The 17098-nt window shown below is 43.3% G+C and overlaps 1 protein-coding gene across 1 annotated transcript in view; it reads right to left on the bottom strand.

Moving 5' to 3' along the window:
* UROS (uroporphyrinogen III synthase) overlaps nucleotides 1-17098 on the bottom strand; it is a 31460-nt gene that overhangs the window by 13566 nt on the left and 796 nt on the right. The window contains exons 2-5 of the mRNA XM_018560412.1: nucleotides 16246-16329; nucleotides 14047-14143; nucleotides 7405-7479; nucleotides 562-636 (exon numbers count right to left, since the gene is read on the bottom strand). Of these exons, the coding sequence (XP_018415914.1) occupies nucleotides 562-636; nucleotides 7405-7479; nucleotides 14047-14143; nucleotides 16246-16329 (331 nt within the window). The remainder of the gene's footprint in view (nucleotides 1-561; nucleotides 637-7404; nucleotides 7480-14046; nucleotides 14144-16245; nucleotides 16330-17098) is intronic.

Raw genomic sequence — 17098 nt, forward strand, 5'->3', positions numbered from 1 at the left:
ATCCAGACATAGAAAAGAGCCAGCACTCCAGCTGAATTTCCAAGATGACAGTTTACAGTCCTCACCAGTAGTGTGGAGCCTGGGCTTGGTGCGAACCCAGTTCCCTCAAGCCTGCTCAAAACTATGACCGTGACCCCTCTTCTCGAGACCCAATTAGTTGCAGTGGGGGGCATTCCCGGCCCCTTTGTGCTGTGTAGCTGTGGGGCAGGGAACGCGTCTCTCCGCAACAGATTGCACAGTCACAGTTTTGAGGGGGTTGGGCAAACTCAGGCAAACTGGGTTCAAACCTAGCCCAGGCTCATCAGCACCCACCAGGCGTGCTTCCAGCCGGTAATCTATGGAATTAACCACCTCCAAATTTCTCTGGCCACCTTCACCCTGACACAGACTGGGATTTGCAAAACTATACAGAAAAAAAGAAGCTGAAAGAAAAAAAAAATCATGATTTTTGTAGTGAACCAAAAGGGTTTCCGTATATTTGCCCATGGCTTAATATTATTATTATTATTATTACTGGTTTCATGACATATACACAGGAGACAACATACTGAGACCACTTACTTGAGCAGATGAAGTCTGCCAGCTTTTCTGCATTGCCAGATGTCTCACCTTCTGAAGACAGGCCAAGGTCTTCCACTGGAACACACAAGAGTGCGTATGTTAGAGCAACATTAAAAAAATAAAACATATTCAGAATATCTGTACTCATGTACATTTCCTTGTATTGTGTCTCTTTAAAAAAAAGGTGCAATTATAGAAATATCAAATATAATGTATTTTCCCCATACAGATATATATATAGGATAATCAATATCCAAAATAGTTGGATTGTCCTATATTGGGATCTCTATATAAGAAAAATACATTATATTTGAGATTCAATAAACAAGAGACCCATATAGGTTTATAAACTGTATACAAATTTGTGTAGTTGTCCCCTTTCCCCATTGTATATTATAGTCATAGAAATATATGTTGATCCCGTACCAATGTACAATGTGGACAGGGTGAAGAGTCTGCAGGAGCCAGCGCTTTGCACCCACGTTCCACTGATCATGGTTGCAATGCTCTACTGGCTCCAATGCAATTCTTCTTTTCTTTTATGAAGAAGTGTGCATTTCATATTTTTTTCTAAAATGTGGACTATGTCTTTAAGGCTCTGCTTCCTGTCTTGCGGTGCTACACAACGGTTATTATTTATGGCTCCTTTTCACAATGAGAATATACAAATCAATTAGCTCATTAAAAACAATGTCTTCCCTGTGTGCCGATATCTAATCTCAGTGGTTGTTAAAAGACAATGCAAATATCACCAAGGAACAACAAGCTCCCTCCAGTGGCAAACTCCACATCTCCGTATGTAATATGGTTACAAAAATATGAATGAGCATGCTTTTAAACATTCAAAAATCATATCCAGAATTACATCAAAATAAACACTGCAAAAGTAACTTAAAAATTCACTGTGCTTTCCCTTAACAGGAACTGTCTGTGCTACTCCACAGCAACTAACCAGACTCCATGCTTTAATTTTCCAAGCGTTAAAATACAGGTAAACCCAGTGACAAAAATCTCATTTAAACTTTAATGTGTGAATGTAATTTGAAATATATATATACTGCCTGGCCAAAAAAAGTGTCACATACTCTAATATTTCATTGGACCACCTTTAGCTTTGATTACGGCACACATTCGCTGTGGCATCACCGTAAGCTGTATGCAATGTCACAACAATTATTTCTGTCCAGAGTTGTATTACATTTTTACCAAGCTCTTGTAGTGATGATGGGAGAGCCAGAGCACTGCGTAGTCTTCTCCAGCACATCCCAAAGATTCTCAATGGGGATAAGGTCTGGACTCTGTGGTGGACATTCCATGTGTGATAATGATGTCTCATGCTCCCTAAACCACTCGTTTAGGGAGCATGAGACTCGTTTAGAAAACTCCATTGATAGAAAAACCTGGTCATTCAGTATATTCAGGTCAGCAGCTGACCTCATTTTTTTGGGGATATAACATTGCTGAACCTAGATCTGACCAACTGAAGCAACCCCAGATCATAACGCTGCCCAAAATCCAGGTAGTGACTTTTTTTTGGCCAGGCAGTGTGTTTTCAACAGTTTTAAGTCTAGATGCAGGTAGTCTGCAGCTTCCATTGATATAATAAATAGTGATCCTGATTTGAGGGTCCTAGTCCAGGCCCTTCCTGATAAAGGACGACAATGCTCTGCTCCTGTCTCCCAACTTGTATCCTACATTGTCTCCCTGCCACATTGCCTTCTTAAGGAGTGGCCATTTCAGCTCACATTAGTCAGGCATGGTCTACTGACAGATGCTATGCATCGCACGACAGCATGCAGATAGGAAGAGGTTGCTGAAAGGCCGCAGGAGATCAGCAGCAATGAGATAAATCAAAGCATTAATAAAAGGGTGAAAACACATAATTTATTGTAATAATTGCAAATGTTTATAATACATGGAGCGTTATTCATAAAAGGGTGAAGAGTTTGGAGAAGGCAAGAGAAGAGAAGGCAAGAGAAGTGAACAATCTAGGACAGCATAGCTGAACCGGAAAGTAAGCTGAATTGCAGAATTTCTCCTATTTTGTCCTAGATTGTTCACTTCTCCTCCCTTCTCCAAACTCTTCACCCTTTTGTGAATAACCCTGACTGTATTATAAAAATAAAATATCAATCAGTTAGGGTAGGAAAATGTAAATATGGAGACAATTCTGGTGGTTTGCGTATCAGTTTACCAAGTCTGGCCATCACTGAAGAGTCACACGGTGACCCATCTGTCATTAGTGGCGTTCAAACTGTTAACGCCGCTTCCGAAAGCGGTCCACATATGACCAGCATTTCCGATAGGCCCTATGAGTTGCTACGTGACGCTTAACGACGATTAGCTAAAATAAGGAGATGCTATCATTTCAGGCGAACGCACTTTACACAAGACGGAGGAAAATAAAACAGCTTATCAGACAGGAGGAGATTGGCATCTGCTTCTGTTTAAATATTTAGAAGATTGTAATTAGCCAACAATTAAAGCTTGCTCAAGAGAAAAAAACATCTCAGATAGCTTGATGATGAAGGTAATTTAAATGCTGCTCAGTGAAATGAACCCAGATAGAGACATGGCTGCATTAAAGATTCATTTGATGAGAGAGTAATGACGCCATAGATCAGAACACATTGCTACAGCCATTAACAAGCTCTTTAATACCAACGGGTCACCAAAGCGTATTTACTAACACGTGCAGGAGATAAGAAGGAGTTCGACAAACCTTTCACTATGCAAAGAAATAGAACCAACCCAGCCTCACTGAAAAGGAAGATGGTGTTTAACAAAAGAGATAACTCAACAGAACAAACAGCTAAAACTTTGTTTTGAAGCTTCAGATAGACTCGGGAAGCCACTTCATGTCTATCTACTGCAGCTTACCAGTCTAGGATGTGGTTGTCAGGGCTGTCTGTGCCCCCATAAGGCCATTAGAGGCGGCCACAGGCATCACTTATGGGGATATGGCAGGGTAGCACTGAGGCCAGGGTGTCCATACTGGGCAGTCTGTTCACATAGCACCTCAGGATTGCTGAGCCTGATAAAAGCAAAGGTCCAGCATTACTGAGCTCCCTGTTGGGTCGCTGCCCATGTTACTGCACATGCAATTTTTTGAGGGAGTTGGAGATTAAAATTGACTAGTGGTGGATGTATTACTTTTAATTTTTCAGGCTTCTTTTCCTTTTTTTTACCTGGTGATCCTGCCAGTAACACACTTCCTGTCTCTGTATGGCAACGCTAACTCATTGTACTGTAGCTATATAGGAGCAGCGTTGTCACTCTAGGACAGGAAGTATGTTAGTAATACAGAACACCTACCCTCTCTTATTGCCCTAAGCGGGGTGAAGCCTTAAATTTAGTTCTGCTGGACTGCATCCAGTCTAGCTAATTTGGTAGCCTGGGCTCATTTGGTTTCCCCTAAGCTCTCCGATTTTTTTTGCATCTGCCTGCTGCTGGGTATGACCTTGCCACAGAGCAGAGCATTCAAAAATGTGTTATGAAATCAATAGGTTTGTCTCCCTAGCCAAGAACTAGGAGGTTCATGGCCAGTGGTACATGCTGGGGGAGGACATAAATAATCAGGGCTGACCTCATGAGTCTCTTTTTCCCCCCCGGGCCTCCTTCCTGAGGGAGGTGCGTGAAGTGATGTGCTGTCTGACCAGGCCTCCAGCCTGCAGGTGGTCGCGTATAGACCCAATTGGGGGTGTGAATCTGTTCCTGGGATGGAGAATCAGGGAGGAACTTCTTATGCTGGAAATATCAGATAAGCCAGAATGGGCTTGGACCTCGCAGGAAGTCTGGTGTCTCATCAAGGGAATTCTGTGCTATGTCTGCTAACCATAGCACACAGTGTCACGGCAAAAGGTTTAAAGGTCCTCTTCACTGTAAAGCTGGGATGTGGTTAGTGAGTCTGAAGTTCTGTACTGTCCTATATGTCTGTAGCCTTTTGTCCTATTTCCAAATGAGATACTGATGGAATAAAACCTTTAAAAACCCTCAAAGTGCCTGGCTCCCAACTTTACATTCACATCCTACAACCGGCTAAGGACTCATCCCTGAGGTGAAATGTCAGCCCACCCTGCCTCTGATATCCCTCATATGCAGGGGGGTGCTACACCCATAAGATAGGGGAGGAGTTCTGTAGGTTATAAAAGTAACTTGAGCAGGGCTGATAATAATGCTTAAGGAAGTGAATGGTAATCTCCCCAATGGGACATAGATGGCAAAAAAAATTAAGAAAAGCTGACCGGGAATGTAACCTTTCCTTACTGTATCCAAAACTAGAAAAATACACTTTGGCTTCAATTCTACTTTAAGAGATTGAGACTGCTCATACAACGTCATAGATGTGTCCAACAGCTCTCACAGGGCCAGCAATTACCAAGAAGCTGCTCTTACAGGCTCTCGTACTTAGGAATACCTGAGCTATTTTCAAGTATCCTGCACCCCTAAACCCTCTCCTAGAATGGAGTTCAGCAATAAAAAGGTAAGAAGACTAAAGTGACTGGCATCCAACTTCTTCTTCTCTCCACCATACACCAAGACCCAGCCCGTGAGATAGAAATGTTAGCCTAAAGAGAAGTATGGACACCGGCACTCCAAAATGCAAGTCAACTGCGTCTATTTACTGGCGTAAATTCAGCAAATTACACTAAAATGTGATTTGTTGCATTTACGTCAATAAATGGACGCATTTGACTTGCATTTTGGAGTGCCGGTGTCCATACTTCTCTTTGTGCATAGAGACGGTTGTCATCCCTCAACTACAGTTGCACCCACCTAATCTAAATGGAAAAAGCGGTCAGGGGTGCGATGGGTTCATGAACCGTCATCAACAATGTTAGCCTGTCGCACTACTTAAAGGGTCACTCCATATCACCCTGGATGGGGAGTGCTACATAATATTACCAAAAGTCAGTCTACTTTGTTGGAAGTGTCCAACCAATATGCCATCATTCTACCGGGTGAGATGTTATTGGGCACGGGATCCAGAGATATAGTTAAGATTGACATTGTCAGCAGATCAGTGAAAAAATTATAAACATATCTTATTTTATAGGGGTCCTCACATTTTTGGGGTCTCCAGTAATTGGAAGATCAGTACTAAAGTTATTTTATTGAAGGATTTCCAGAAAAAATGCCTCACTGATGACCAAGCGAGCGATTCTGTACTTTAGTCATCCAATGTTGTCTATAGAATACGTATCCAGATACAACAATCCTTACATATGTAATATTCATCAAGGGCAAATGGGACAGTCGCGGCTATAAATACTATTTTCAAAAGTAACTATTTTGCTGCCATGTCTTTCAGCTTTAGTCTAGCGAAGAAGGTAAACATGGCTTTAAAATAAATCTGTGTGTGTTAATGTTTGTATACCGCAACATGGGCCAAGTCAGGTCAACAGAAAATAATCAGCTTTGCCATCATTTTCACTGGCATCCTGCACACAACGGTGTCCCTGTCAAACAGTTCTCCTCAAAAGCCTGAAAGTCGTGCTAAATAGCAGTGTGGCAGAAATCTCAGAGCCGCAATTAAACCTTGAGCCCCGGTCTTCTATGCAGCTAGAAAAAAATAAAAGGTACAGGAACACACTAGAAGATCAGACTCGGTAAGTATGTGTCTGCCCTGAGCAAGTCTGGGCTTCTGGTGTGTTGTGGAACTAAAATGATAATGTTGAACTGTTTAAATAGCCACAAAGGATATGAATCCACAGTGTGTGTACCTAGTGCCTTTCAAACACTGATATTACCTTGTAAAAATATCAGTGACATCATCACTGTGATGCACATAGCTTGTGCAGGGAGCAGAGCTGTTAGAGGCACCGAACAGGCTCCACCCACTTCCATCTGTCTGCAGAAAACTACAGGATGGGGCAGATACAAGGCCAGTCACCCCGAACAAAGAGAATGCAGCAATGACTGGTCTTCATTACAGGAAACTCATGCGCAGAGGTAACACTTCATACTGGTTTACCTCACAGAAAGACACAAGGCACACCAAGATTCAAGTAGGAAAATACCTTCCTCTGGTATGTAGATAACATTGGCTTATCCCTAAGTTCAATGGTGTTGGGTACTAGATGGTCCCAAGATGGTGTTGGGTACTAGATGGTCACTAGATAGTGTTGGGTACTAGATGGTCACTAGATAGTGTTGGGTACTAGATGGTCACTAGATGGGGTTGAGTACTAGATGGTCACTAGATGGTGTTGGGTACTAGATGGTCACTAGATGGTGTTGGGTACTAGATGGTAACTAGATGTGGTTGGGTATTAGATGGTCACTAGATGGGGTTGGGTATTAGATGGTCACTAGATGGTGTTGAGTACTAGATGGTCACTAGATGGTGTTGGGTACTAGATGGTCACTAGATAGTGTTGGGTACTAGATAGTCACTAGATGGGGTTGGGTATAAGATGGTCACTAGATAGTGTTGAGTGCTAGATGGTCACTAGATGGTATTGGGTACTAGATGGTCACTTGATGGTGTTAGGTAATAGATTGTACCTAGATGATGTTGGGTACTAGATGGTCCCTAGATGGTTCTGGGGACTAGATAATCCCAAGGTGGCATTGGGTGGTAGATGGTCCCTAAATGGTATTGGTGCCTAAATGGGATGGTGCCTAGATGGTGTTTGGTACTAGATAGTCCCTAGACAGTGCAGGGTCTTAGATAGTCCCCTATATCGTACTAGGTGCTAGATGGTACTGGGTACCAGATGGTCCCTAGATGATGCTGACTACTAGATGGTCCCTAGATAGAGTTTGGCATTGGATAGTCCCTAGATGGTACTGGGTACCAGATGGTGTCTAGATGGTCCCTCGAAAGGGTTGGGTACTTACCCAGGGCAGCCGTAGCTTTGCCAACTACATAGACAGGTTTGGAATTCCATTTGTTTTTCAAAGAACGCTCCCAAGCTGGAAGACAAACCCGGAAACACATCAGCAAAGGAACATCCAGACAAACAATACATTAAATCTACAGCTTGACCATCATAATACAGTGCCTATCATGGACAGATCTATAAACTTCATCAATCAGGTTCTGTCAATGTAGAGCTGATCCTCTTTTAGCTTCTTCCTATCTACATGCATCTGCTCCAGCATCAATGGCACATCAATCTTTAGGACCGATTTACTTATAGTTACAATAATGAACAATGCCTGGGTATTGTGAGCTGGCATGGCAACTTGTAGTTTCTCCAGGGACATGTGTGACAGGATCATAATGCAAAACATAATTGGGAGACCATAATGGTTAGATCAACAGGTAATCATTAAATGTACTCATTTTAAGGTGCCCACTACTGCTCCTTCCATCCTCTGTCACTATATCACCAGGGTTTGACAGCAGCTCCCAAACACAGCCTTCCAATATGACAAATGACAGAGCTCCGGCTGTCTTTTGAAGTGTCCTTGTGCCGAGGCAGCATCACCAATAGGCAGTGGCGGAGCTAAGGAACAAAGGGCCCTGGGGCAAGTTAACAATTAATATTGTTAACTTTAACTTTGTTCATTTAAAAATTATTAAAGGAGAACTATGAGGTGAGTGATTTTCACTCAACCTCATTAGAGATGGGGGGCCCGCTGGCCGCTGGGTATTGATCCGGCGCTGGGACTGTGCTGGGCCCCCTAGAGGCCCGAGGCCCCGGTGCGTTCGCACCGCCTGCACCGGCGGTAGTTCCGCCACTGCCAATAGGCTATTTGTATAGATGATGTAATTGAAAGCAGATCTAAACCCAAAAACTAAAATGTAATACATTGCAGGCTTACCAGCCTTTAGATGTGGTAGTTGCATTCATTTTCCTTTATTAGGTTTTTTCCCTTTATATAAACTTGGCAATGCTGCAGATAACACATTTCCTGAGTGTCTACACTCATCTATCCACTGTATCTATGGATGGAGCCATGGTTCTGGACTACAAATATGTCTGCCATTGCTCATCTCCTTTCCATGGGCCTTGGTCAATTCAGTAGTTTACAGAAGAAAGATAACATTGCTTTACATTCAAGGTTTCATGCCTTTATCTCACAGGAAGTGACAAGGACTCTTCATTTCTGGCAACATCAACAGTATTTTCTGTACTTGCTAAAAATGTTTGTAGCTTGAATAAAGAAAACCAATCCAGCCTCCTTATCTATGAACTGGTAAGCTGCAATATATTATATGTTTTTTTTGGATGTAGATATACTTTAAGTGCTTTTTTCCTTTCAAGTTCAATGTATCTACATGAAGATATGCACAGCCAACTATGTACACCCAATGAATATTGTTAACTTTAACTTTGTTCATTTAAAAATTATTAAAAGGAGAACTATGAGGTGAGTGATTTTCACTCAACCTCATTAGTTTGAGCCGACCTGTAACAATGAAACTGTCACAGGTCGGCTCTATAGATCTGGAAGTGAGCAAATGCATACCGTTCACTTTCCGATCATCTCCCTGCAGAGAGCGGTGATGGTCAGTCATTGCTCCCCGCTCTGATCCTCCAGTGCACAGTGGAGGAATGGACAGGGAGGGTTCGGGCACAGATGGCTCTGCCGCTAGATAGGCAGAGCCAGCTGTCACTCACGCAGCTGGGTGGATAACGACAGTATTGTTGGGATCCGTCCCGGCTGTGGCGCTCTGGGTATATAGTGAGCAATAGCTCACTATATACTGAGCTTTGGGTCACAGGAGGACGCTAGTATATGTCCTCCCGTGACCCTTAAGAGAACTATGGGATAAAAAGGTTACCCCATAGTTCTCATTTAATTGTTCATTTTAACTTAAAAACGTCAACATTTTTATTTTTGTATTTAGATACACTTTATTGTCACCCGGTCAGGAGGGGAAAATTCCCGCCCAGGCACACAACAGTATTCAAATTTGGTCACATAGTATTTAATTTTTTTTTTTTTTAGTTATCTCCAATGATGAAAAAACATTTTGTCTGAGTTCTACTTTAGAAAAGATGAATATGTTGTTTCAGGCGAGTGAAGTGGATGGTCAGGCCTCATAATCACTAAACAGATCGTTGTGCGGTCAGATACTGCCGTCTGCGATCTGAGTCTTGTTGTCGTGCTGACAAGCAAATTTACATAAATGCAAAATCATGGAATCTTATTTTCTTTTTTTTTCCACCTCAATGCTCTTCACCTCTGCAATTCAATGCATTTTAATGGTTTATCTTCCCCCCTCCTCCTCCGGTGTAATTATCTAAAGGTACCTCTTTCCCCTTTGCCGAGTTAATGTTTTTATTGGTAATAAAGAAGGAAAAAATAAATACAAATGCCACGGGCTAATTTTGTGCAAGGGTTCTAATAACCTTCTACAACATATTAGCAATGATTAAAGATTTCACGGTGTGTGATTTTTCAGCTTAAAAATCAAAGGCCTAATTAAAAATCTAAATGAGACGGCAATATTACATTTTCCGAGGAGGTTAATTTACAATAATTTCTTGAGTGGGACACTCTAATTGAAAACAAAATGCTGTTATCTTTATTTAATTAGAAGCTGACATCACGGGCTTATTGGAAATGTCACCATGGGCAGTACAAATCAGCATAAGACAACAGAGCTTATGGGAAGGGGACCTCTTTCCTGACCCAATTTACATAATGGCAATTGTGAACGGAATCTACTCCGGTGAGCCCGTTCTGTATCTGTAACGGCCAGGTGACATACCGGTATAAAAAGTGGCTATAGGTACACCAAGGTGATCAGCTGTTTAGTAATAAACCGAGAGCTTGGAGGCATGTTTATTGGTCAGATATTCCAAAAAATATGTGCGCTTGGCTGGATCGAGTACACATTTTTGAAATAAACCTGTTACGGGGATAACAATAGGGGCTGCCATTGTTGATCTCTTTCTAGAAATGCTTTTGTAAGGGCTGCTGTGCTGATCCAATGCCTTTATTGTATTGAGTAATACATTCTGACCTAAAAGTAAAGTGCACATATGCTTTTTACCCTCCACCCCTGACCTAAAAAGTCCCACCCTCCCCCTCTGCAGATCTGTACTTACGGAGATCTGATGGGCAAGGTTCCTTTATTGTTTACATCCAATGCTCCCTATTAGGGATGCACAGATACTAGTATCGGTGCCAAATATTTGGGCGAGTACCTGTACTCGCCCAAATGCTCCGATGCCTGGCCCGATACTTAAGCTTTCGGTATCAGGAAGCTGGGCAGCGAGTCATTACATGCTGCCCGGCTTCCTGATTGCCCAGAAAGCCGGCTCCATGCTCCCTTGTCACCTGGTGATGAGGGAGCATGGAGCCGGCTTCCCAGCAAATCAGGAAGCCGGGTGCCATGTAATGATGCATTACCCAGCTTCCTGATTAGTCCAGCTTCTCGACCAGTCAGGAAGCCGGCAACGCGTTATTACATGGCGCCCGGCTTCCTGATTGGCCAGAAAGCTGTCTCCATACCTCCTTACCACCTGGTGACGAGGAAGCATGGAGACAGCTTCCCTGCTAATCAAGAAGTCTTTGCACGCCGCCTGGCTTCCTTAATGGGACTTCCTGTATTGGTATTCGGTATCGGCGAGTACCAAAAAAAAAAATATTGGTATGCGTACCTAATACTGAAAAACCGGTATCGGTGCATCCATACTCCCTATGCTGGCCACAGCTGCACATTACAGCCTTATAGCCTTTTATGGATCTGTCCCAGGCAGGCGATGGATGTGGCCAGGAGGGGAGACTTGCAGTGGTGAATGTTAACAAACAACTGAGCAGCCCTTGGATCTTGGTAAGTATAGATCTGCAGAGAGGGAGAGGAGTGTAGGATCATTTAGGTCAGGGGAGGGGGCAAGTGAGCTTTATCTAAAAGTGCACTCATTCTTTAATTTGATCCATTCTTATTCCAGGCCAAATATGCAGAAGGCTGCATGTCCTACTTTTTTTAAGAGCACGCCACTGCAGATAGATGGTATGAATTTACATTGCGGGATACAAGGCAAATTGCCTTATCTGTGCGCTGGGACTGGAATGTGTCTGGTATGCATGGGCCCTTTAAGTCAGGTTAATATGAAATACTGCATAGCGACATTATGCAATGTCATTTTAAGCAAGCAGGTAGAGCTTTTGGTGCTAGTTTTTCCTTACCTCCTGCTGGGAAACAACTATACTGCTCATGGTTTACTGAGCTTAAGCTGAAATGTACAAAGAAAAGTGAAGAATTCAGTTGCTCCTCCTCCCTCTCCTTCCCCCACCACCCTAATTGCTTATTTCTGCTTACATCCAATGGGAGAAAGCTGCTGTACTGCAGTGACTCTTGCTTCTCTCTCTTTAAAATGAGAGCCTGTCCGAGAGGAGGCAAATACTGCTGTGCTCTCTTTAGCTAACCCACAGTGCTCTGGGAATCATGTGTCATGCAATAACGCTATGTAGCATTCAAAATCTGCCTCCTTCCCTGAACTTAAAGTAGGTCCCCCCTCGACCCAAGTGTGTTCTGGATGGTCTGATAACATCATGCATCGTTCCTCTCCTTCTCTGGCAGCGGTCCTTACTTCTGCATGCACAACAGTAATCCTCTCAGCTCAGGCCTTACGTGATGACTCTTCCCCAGGTGGAGGGCCCATGAACTTTACAGCATTCATTATAGTTTTCATAATGAAAATTCGTCTAATTCAGAAATCTGACTTGCCTATGCAGGATCTTAGTTTTCTTCTTTATTTAGAGTTCCTTAGTTTGTATTACTTTTTATATTGGCGCATAGGTACACTTTAAATTGAATCTCAGTACACTTTATATTTTACAATTACAAGTCCAGTCTAAAAAAAGCATCCCCACCTTCCGCTACTATATGTGATACACAGCTTGGTTAATAGAGCGCTTGCTACAAACTGTGGCGCTCGGCTTTTTTGGCACCAACACTTGTTCTCCTGCTTCAACAACAAGCGGAACCCCTGGGCTATATGGAAACAAACACTCTTCCCAGTCATGTGTGGTGATGAAGGGGGTTTTTAATTCCTCGGAGAGTCGAAAAACCTCGGCCAGCTGGGACTAGATGCCAGCGCGGTGCTTGATGTACTTAAAGAACAATGAATTATCATGCCCGCTTAGATCAAGGGTCTTTAGCTGTGGTGATTGAAAGCGAAAGGAAAGCCCGCAATTCACAGAGATATGACTCCATACCGACTCAGTTCACAGCCTGGGCTAATTGTCTGCCGAAAACACAGCCTGTGTCTACAAACAGATGGCATGGCGCCTTTAGAAAACCCCTATGCTGCTGTCTATGTCAACAGTAAACATACACCAGCCAAGTAAGCAAGGTCCGATGATAAAAAATGATATTACATACAGATATGAATCTTGAATTCTGTGGAATCGATAAGCAGGCACCAGATATCTCCCCGAGAGGCAGGGGTAGGGAGATATCCGACTGTCCACACAAAAGCCTACTGAGCCCCAGGACCCTCTGCGATCCATGCGAGACAAACAGTGGGGTATTCATTGTATTTTCTATCCTTCTCTATAGCAGATGTAGCATTGGCCTCACATACTCCAAAGGAGACAAGTGACATCCCAAGAACCTCTGATTAGCAGAGACACTCAACATCGCCATTTAGTACCCCAGAAAAAAACAGAAAATCACCAAGATTGCTCATAATTAGGAGCATTGCTTGTCTTCATCAAGCCCGTTATGAGTAGCCATAGGAAGGCAGCATGGTGGCCTAGTGCATACTACTGCGGCATTACAATGTAGGGCTTTTGATTTCAGTTCCCTCTAGGGACACTATCTGCACGGAGTTTGCTCCAATTGAGTACAAGTCCCAGAACCCACCTCACTGGCTGCATACTTATTGCAATCTGTCACTCATAAATCAGTAAAGCAAGGATGAAAATGACAGCCTTAGAAATTGCACCTGTAAACAAAAATCAGCAATGGCAACCCCCATTCTATCTCACCAGGCTCCTTAATTAAAGTAAAGTAATTTGGTGCTTGAGGCTTAACGGTGTCATCAGGGCCGAATTTACTCTCCCTGCCGCCCCAAGGCCAGGTTCTGCGATGCGCCCCCCTTCCCATCAATGGAGAATGGCAACCAGAGGGCAGGGCGGCAGGGTTAGTGTCAATTTTTTTTACTGTTTCATCATTTTTTAAACTTTTTTTAACACTTTTTATTTTAGTATTTCTTATTATTTTTTTAAATTCTTATTTATTTAATTATTTTTTTTTATTTAATTTCTTTTTAATCAATTTAATTTTTTTTCCACCTAACTTTATTGCTATCACACAGGAGAAAACAATCCCCTGTGTGATAGCAACTGGAGGTGACAGGTTCTCTTTATTGACCTGTCACCTCCAATACAGGAGTTCTAGCACAGCACAGCTCTCCCCCCTCGGTGGCCTTGTGGGGAATCCGGGCCTGGGTGTCTAGGTGAGGTAATAGCAGCCTTGCAGTAAACGTTTAAAATTCATATATGTTCAGTGATGTGCTAACTCCGTATATGCGTTATTATTCATCATCAGTTCCATAACCTTGGTACACTCACCTTCTTTGTTAGTGGACGTCTGCAGACATAATGTCACAGCTTCTACTGCCCGGGGGCTTGTGAATAGGAGACCCTCATAACTTTCTGGGTGGGAAATCTTGAAAACAGAGAAGGTATACATTTACAGAACACTGTATACGTGAAATGTAATTAGGAAGAGTACACATGGTGAAATATTTATAAAGCAGTGGATTTGAGTTTCACCAAACATTCACTGCAAATGACTAGAGTCTCTCCCATCCTCTGGAACTCTTTACCCCAACCTGTCAGTCTATCTCCCACCCTGACTGCCTTTAGGCGATTCCTAAAACTCATCTCTTCAGGGAAGTCTATCCCACCTCAACCTAACCACTGAACCACCACGTTCTCAAACAATTCATCCCCGCACAGCTACACCCTCATGTATCACTGGTCCCTCCCTTTTATATTTTAAGCCCCCACGGGCAGGACCCACTTAGCCATCTCATGCACCATGAAGATTTACCTGCAGTGAGTGTTGGGTGAATGTCACATTCACTGCTTTATGCTCCTTTAAGATTTGTGTATGTTGTGTAACAGGGAAATCAAACTTTTTATGTTTTAACTTTCCAAGCTTATAAACGGTTTACCTTTCTTATTTTCATTTGTAAATATCTGTATGAATTTTATAACATCTCACTAGGAGACCGAGGTGCGTCCCTGTTCAGTGAGTCATTCAGTTGTCCAATGTTAGCACAACAGCTCTATTACCACTGGGTGTCATTCAACCCGGAAGACAGAGGACATATTGTGAGTGCAGGGTGTCATAGGTCTGCCCGTAGGGCGGGTGTCATCACTGTGCCCTGCACTCACAGTGTAAAGATGCAGAAAGCGGCACTGATGTCATCATATCAGCATCCCTCTCTTTATCATTGAGGACTACCGAGAGATGGAGAAAAAGCAAAGAGGAAGAAGACCCTGTATGTCGTGGCTGGCCTAAAGAGAGATGAAAAAGGGAAGTATACCGCTCAGTGTCTGCAACCCCCCTCTGCTAATCCCTCCACTGGCTTCCACTCGCCCAAAGGATAAAATTCTGTCCAGATGGAGGCCTTGGCTACTGTTCATGGAATCCTCTCCTCTAACTTCCTTTTTGTCGTCTAATTGTCTTGTTGTGTGTCGGTTTTGTGTTGTCTATGTCTGGTAGTTTAAGGAATTGCATCTACTTTGACCTTTCACTAGGCTCATACAATCCCATATGGTCCCAGGTCTTCCCTTCCACATTGAGGGTCCGGGGCCTTACCCCATTCAGACATGACGGCCCCCTCCGAGGAGGACCCTTTTTTATCAGTGAATCTCCCTGCGGGGGTGAGTAGTTAGGCAGGGGTATGGCTCGACTGAGGGCCCACTACCATATGTACCGTTGGTTTAAGTAATGATGTGGGGTACCCTTACACACTGTTCACCCTTTGCTGCCTTTAGTATGTTTTTATACTATGTTGTATGTATGTTGAAAATCTTTAATAAAAACTATTTCTGCACACAAAAAAAACAGTCACTTATAAAGCCATCTACAACTCTGCCCCCGAATATATCTCAAACCTGGTGTCAAAATATCACCCTAACCATCCCCTCCACTCCTCCTAAGACCTCCTAATTTCCAGCTCCCTTGTCAACGTCTGCCATGCTCACCTCCAGGACTTCTCTAGAGTCTCTCCCATCCATAAGTAGGTTTGTTTACTTTAAAAACGTCAAAATGACAGGTCCACTTTAAACTCGACCTTGTACAAGATCGTGTTTCAAGCATCTCCCGAGCCTCCTTAGTATGAATTCAGGACAAATGTACAAATGTCTATTTTTTTTTTACAGAAACCAAGAAAATTGTATTCCAAATGAACCATGTCACAGGAGCATATGATTACATACAATTTATAAGGGTGAAAAAAAACGACACAGGTCCATCTAGGTAGGAGTAGGGTGTGTGTGGTGTCTATGAACGTCCATAAGTTCTGTACAGCAAACAAGTGCACCAGAGTGGACTATCTGCTCCTCTGATATATCATACATAGGGGCACTATGGCCTCCGTTCCCTCTACATATGCAGACCTTTGTGAATGCCTCTGCTTTTCTTTCACTTCTACGTCCCCCTCCTAGTACACCATAACAGGCTTAATCCATCAGCACGGATAGAGTGGCGCTAATAAACCAGATTAAGGTTGGTAATAGAATAAAGGAAGATTATACCTTGTCAAAGAGCTGCTCCAGTGACACAAATTTAAAGGATAACACAGGGATTAGTGTTGCTTGCAGTCCATGGGATGACAACTCCTAAGAAGGAAGATAAGTCATTGTAATGTATGCATATGAAGATTATAAGGGAAGAATCCAATTGATTTGCATAATGGCAATCTATAACCTGAGTTTATAATCTTTTAATAGGGGTGTGCCCTGTGTCCCGCTGACCCTGGTTAGAGGAACTATCAGCAGGGCTGTACTTACCATAATGGCGATTTAATAATTCACGTCCCAGCCGCTTTCGTGAAAGAGAACAGGCCCAGAGTAAGCTTCAAGTTACCCTGGTCAGACCCTGTGTAGCCCCCACGTTGCAGTGCTGGTGCCTGGTAAGTGAGTGATCTGGAACCTAGTTCTAAATCATGAAAAAAGGGCAGGAAGTCACATGCCATCCAATCCCTTTGCTCCAAGCAGCCGAACAGAGTGGCACATGGGGAATGTAAGTGGCACTCAATGCCCAAATTTAAGTGAATCTTATTCTATATTCCAGTATCAGGAAGCCGGGCAGCGACTCATTACCTCCCCCCCTGATTGGCTGGAAAACCGGCTCCATGCTTCTTCTTCACCTGGTGACGAGGGAGCATGGAGACTGCTTTCCGGCTAAAAAAGTCCTCAGAGCAGGCAATCAGGCAGAGCACCACTGCCGCCCTCTGCGCCCTGCCACTCCGAGGCCGGGCCTCGATGGTCTTGTGGGAAATCCGGGCCTGGGCGGAGGTAACATTCCCTAATATCCTAAGAATATTCAACCAGATGAGAAAATAGCCTAAAGCAATAAAATCACATTTTTTTACCCCCCCCCCCCCCC

The sequence above is a fragment of the Nanorana parkeri genome, unplaced genomic scaffold (genome assembly GCF_000935625.1).
Source record: "Nanorana parkeri isolate BGI_ZX_2015 unplaced genomic scaffold, ASM93562v1 scaffold2, whole genome shotgun sequence".
NCBI lineage: Eukaryota > Metazoa > Chordata > Amphibia > Anura > Dicroglossidae > Nanorana > Nanorana parkeri.